Source organism: Morus notabilis, unplaced genomic scaffold, assembly GCF_000414095.1.
Source record: "Morus notabilis unplaced genomic scaffold, ASM41409v2 Scaffold1388, whole genome shotgun sequence".
In the NCBI taxonomy this organism is placed as follows: Eukaryota; Viridiplantae; Streptophyta; class Magnoliopsida; order Rosales; family Moraceae; genus Morus; species Morus notabilis.
Genome location: NW_010362392.1, coordinates 104,036 through 109,025, shown reverse-complemented (window position 1 = coordinate 109,025; position 4,990 = coordinate 104,036). Strand labels below are relative to the sequence as shown.

Below are 4,990 nucleotides of genomic sequence, written 5' to 3'. Positions count from 1 at the left end.
TTATTACTTGAACGGTCCGTGTACTTGCGGAATTATGCAACAATAAGGCAGTCCTACAGGCCGAATAGATAATATGTGCACATTAAAGGTTAGATCATTGATTATGTAATGAATTATGCACCTAGGTATGACATGTTGATATGGTAATATGATATGATATTTATAAAATGAATAGTTCATGAATTGATATGCTATGAGTTATGCAAAATGTTTTAATTATGATCAAGTTAAATGGGAGTGTGTGATTAATGTGTGCTTCGTGTTATTGTTTTCATTCTCTTATTATTTTGATTGTTTTGATCGCTGAACGAGGAGACAAATTATAGGTATGTCAAACTCGTTAGGATAACTTAGTAATTTTGTACTTTTTTTTATCTATTATTTGTTTTGACTTTTGTACGAGTGTGTACTTATGGGAGTGCACAATTGATTAGATGAGAGTAACAATAGCTCGAAAGTAAGGATACGATAAAAGGGTGGACAAAAAAAATGAGAATATGACCATGGCTGCTTATGAGATTATGACTACTAAACGACTTATATACATAGTGTTTTTATGGATTAATGAGTTTGAGGAAACCTTTACATTGTGTGCATTCAATCATATTTAGAGTAGTAAGTCTACTCGCTTACTGAGCCCTCTATCTCACTAGGATTTCCTTGTGTTGCAGGCAACTCTATAGTTAAAGAGGAGTGAGCGAGAAAACAGATCGAGGTGCTGGTACATGTGGAATACGACCAATTATGACCAACTTTTGTATTTTAACTTTTGAAGAAACAAACTTTAAGTTTCTTTTATGATGTTGTGACTATGTTATTTTTAGAACCTTACTTCTAAACTTTCGTAGATATTGATGGTCAACTTTATTAAATCTTTTAGAAAACGGTCATATGGCTCAATATGAACCTCGTATGAATTAAAAAAAATTTCATGAAATTTCCGCATGCACATTATAAATATGGTTTTGTAAACACTTTAAAGGATCAAAATTTCCTGCATTTTTATGATTAGGTAAATAACTAACTCAAATCTTTGATTTATCCTTAAGTATATAATCTTTAAGTTAATATGTTATGTATGTATGTTCGCGTCGCAGCCTTCCACCGGCTTAAGCTAGTAGCTAAGCAGCGGGTCGTGAAAGATAGGGGTGCACGAAAGTGCGTGGAAAAAAAATAGAAATTAAATCTTAGACTAACGATACAAATTATAAATTTGTATACATATATGTGGAGAAGTTTGTTGTCGTTTTTAATTTGTATTAAACGACTATCATCTTCTTTTGTGGTATGTCATAAATTTACAACATTGACTGAACAAATAACAAACAAAAAACCAGTTTGATTATTCAAGCCCAAAAAAAAAAAAAAGAAAAAAAGAGTTTGATTAGTGCAAAACTTATGCAGGAGTTGTTCTTGGTCACAGACTATATGTGGTTTGAATTTTATAGCTGCTTAGCAAGTTGTGGTTTCAGTTTTCCTTAGTTGTCTCACGTCGTTTTGTTTTTATTTACTGTCGTTGGGCACGTGCCTTAAAAGAAAAAAAAATTAAAGCCTTCCTACTACCGGTAACAATCCGATAGAAATTATTAGTCGCCGATTTTTTTTTTCTTTTAAAGCACATGCCCAACGACAGTAAATAAAAACAAAACGACGTGAGACAACTAAGGAAAACTAAAACCACAACTTGCTAAGCAGCTATAAAATTCAAACCACATATAGTCTCTGACCAAGAACAACTCCTGCATAAGTTTTGCACTAATCAAACTCTTTTTTTTTTTTTTTGGGCTTGAATAATCAAACTGGTTTTTTGTTTGTTATTTGTTTTATTAATCGTGTTAATCATGTTAACCCATATAATCTATTTAAATTAATATATTAGATAAATAATTAATATAATAATAATTTATTTAACAATGTCAAAACAGGTTTAACATATTTAGTAGTCAACTTATCTTTTTCTTTAAGAAAAATAAATGAATTTTACCCACAAATATTAAAATTCACCTTATTTGTATTTAATATATCATATAAACTTTTATGTTATATCACATATCATTAGATCGCAGATAACACATATAATTAATCGTGTCAATTCGTCTTAGGAGGTCAATCCTAACCCAATCCATTTATTAATCGTGTTAATCATGTCAATCTGATTATGACTCAAATTCATTTATAATAAACTCAAACCCACTAACTTTATGCGGGTTTCAAATCGTGTTATCGTGTTGCTACTCAGATTGCCAACACTACCAAACTATCAACTTGTTAGATTTTGGGAGGGCAAACGACATTTCGGTTTTTGAGAAATTAAACGCGTAGTTTAAGGAAAACGACACGTAATCTACATGAACGAGAACACGACGTGAATTTTAACACAGCAAGAGATTAGAGAGTAATAAAATAATAAATACCTAATATCACGGAAACGGCAACATATGAATCAAATAACGACAATTATTCTTATGAACGACCAAATTAGACTATAGTTTGGGGAAAAGAAAAGGAGAACGCTTTCAAAATAGACAATCTACGAGAACAAGACAATTTTAGGAAAACGACAGCGTTTCTTGTGGATGACAATAAGATATGAACAAATAAATGAAAAAACGATTATTACATTTGAATACATCCCAAGCAAACGACAACTATTCTAATAAACAACTATAACATAACAAAGCCAACGTTATAGTTTCAATGTCACGACCACGTCCTTAACTTCATTGTCGCAACAATCTATACAAACGACGCTATTTCAGAAACGTCAATGTCTCTTACAAACGGCTTACAAGAACAATGCTAACACATAAACTATAAAGGACGAACGACAGTAGGTTTGGAAACGGCAAAATCTATCATAAGAACCAAATACTATAATTGCAACAGCCAATTCAAAATAACAGCGTTCGATGACTCATAGTTGAAAACGAAAGCTAAGAACAAAAAGCTAATGTCTCTTGCCTCTTGGAACCGACCCAAGTATGACAAACGACAATTTTCCTCATCAAAATTAAACTGTAAACGACGTTAACTTCGAAACATCAATATCTCTTACAAATTAGAGCCTGATACGAACAATAATAATGTATAAACGATAGTGCCTCCAAAATAACACTGTCGGACGACGTCTCCTAGAAATAAGAGAAAACAATAAACGACAATAACTCTTGAAAACAACCACAACAAAGACAAACGACAATTGTTACCTAAAAAGAGTTTTCCCCAGAACGACATTAATCGCATAAACCATACGATTTCTTAGAAACGACGCATCTATTTTTAAGACCCACAGTCATGTATAAACAAAAGGCAACAACTTCTCCTTCAAAAAAAAGAAAAAAAAAAAAAAAGCAACAACTTCAAGGTAAATATATGTTTGAAGTTGTGCATTTCGAAAACGACCACAAGTATTTTATACGACATCTCTAAGAAACGACAATCATTTTTTACAAACGACAATATTTATCGAACATGACATCAGATTTAATCTATCGCTTGAACTATTTGGGTTCTCACTTCTCAAGTTTATCCCTCCAACCACAACCAATGAACTCCAATTTACCCCAATACTGAATTTCAAATAGACCAATGTTTTGAAAAACACATCAATCCAATAAACTTAAAACCAACAATCTCCATAGATGTACATTTATAAAAATTCCATTTATTCATAAAAATTCCATTTATTCATAAGCAATGAACGATCCAATGACCAATCCAAACACATACACAGAGACGCGCGCGCGCGCGCGCACACACACATACAAAGCACCTCCATTTCAATTCTTTGATTCAGTATTGTCGTTTGCCTCCTCCTTCTCCTTCTCCTTCTCCTCTTCCTCCTTCTTCTTCTTCTCCTCCAAGTACTTCTCCTCCTCCTCCGCCGTCATAAACGCCGTCACCGGAAACGACTTCCCGATCCCCATGGGCGTCCTGAACGTGATCCTCTTCCCGGCGGGATCCTCGATGCTCATCTCCGATATCGGGACCCAAAGGAACACCTGCTTGCTCTTCACCCCCGTCATCCTCTTCATCCGTCGCCTCTCCACGTACGCCGTCACCTCCGTCGCGTAACTCACACGCGTCTTCGACTTCTCGAAGTAGTGCTCGTACGGCGCCCTCTGCTTCATCCACACGAACCCCGTCTCCCTCACCCTCCCGCACTCCTCCAGGTCCTTCAATGGCAGAACCCCCGTCGGGAACCCCAGCTCCTCCAGAAGCTCCGCCGACTTCCGGTAACACTCCTCCGCGCCGTGCACGATCTCCGCTCCCGCGCGCTCGTCCTTGCTCGCCATTTTTGAGTGCTAGGATTTAGGAATTGGCGGCAGATTGTAGTATATAAAGGGGTGGGAGGAGTGATTAGGGTTGGTGGGTGGGACTGTGGAAGTTGAGCGGAATTGAAGCTTTTTGAAAAGGTTTGTTCACCTAAATCAGAGAGTAACGGGAATGTCGGTGGTGTGTGATTTTGGATTTTCACTCGAATTCGATATCGTGTGCTCTTTTCGCCGTGGGGTTAGAGGATTTTACGGCTTCTGTTTGGCAAATGGGAAAATTTTTGTGAGGAAGGAGACGAAAGTGTTCGGCGTGCACGATATATATATATATATAATTAATATAATTTTAATAATTACTCTAATATTTATATAATAATTAATTAAAAAATATATAACTATTAATAAAATTATATTTTTATCACATTTACGTTATCAAATTTAATAACCACCTATAAAAATATAATCATTAAAAACTCACTCTTACGTGTTACGTTTTCTATGCTCATGACTAATGTTTGTCCAAAAGATTCTTCGTACATTCAATTCAAAACGAAAAGGGAAAAATTGAAATTTTTTTGGCTGAAAGAGAATTTACCTTTGTTGATAACAAAAAACACAACACTAATTTGAGTTTATGTTTCCATTATTTAACATTGATTGTTGCCTGCAAGTTTGATTGTATGCTTTTTCATTAGTGTTCATTACTAAATCTTGGA

At 34.9% G+C, this 4,990-nt stretch overlaps 1 protein-coding gene across 1 annotated transcript; it reads right to left on the bottom strand.

The window, feature by feature from the left end:
- Positions 1-3,542: 3,542 nt before the first annotated feature.
- Positions 3,543-4,556, bottom strand: LOC21398443. Its single transcript, XM_010101893.2, has one exon. The coding sequence runs from the start codon at positions 4,293-4,295 to the stop codon at positions 3,780-3,782; it is 516 nt and encodes a 171-aa protein (XP_010100195.1). The 5' UTR covers positions 4,296-4,556; the 3' UTR covers positions 3,543-3,779.
- Positions 4,557-4,990: the final 434 nt, after the last annotated feature.

Bases quoted from the DNA above. Each gene is read 5' to 3' on its own strand.
- LOC21398443 (XM_010101893.2), bottom strand. From the start codon at position 4,295: ATGGCGAGCAAGGACGAGCGCGCGGGAGCGGAGATCGTGCACGGCGCG.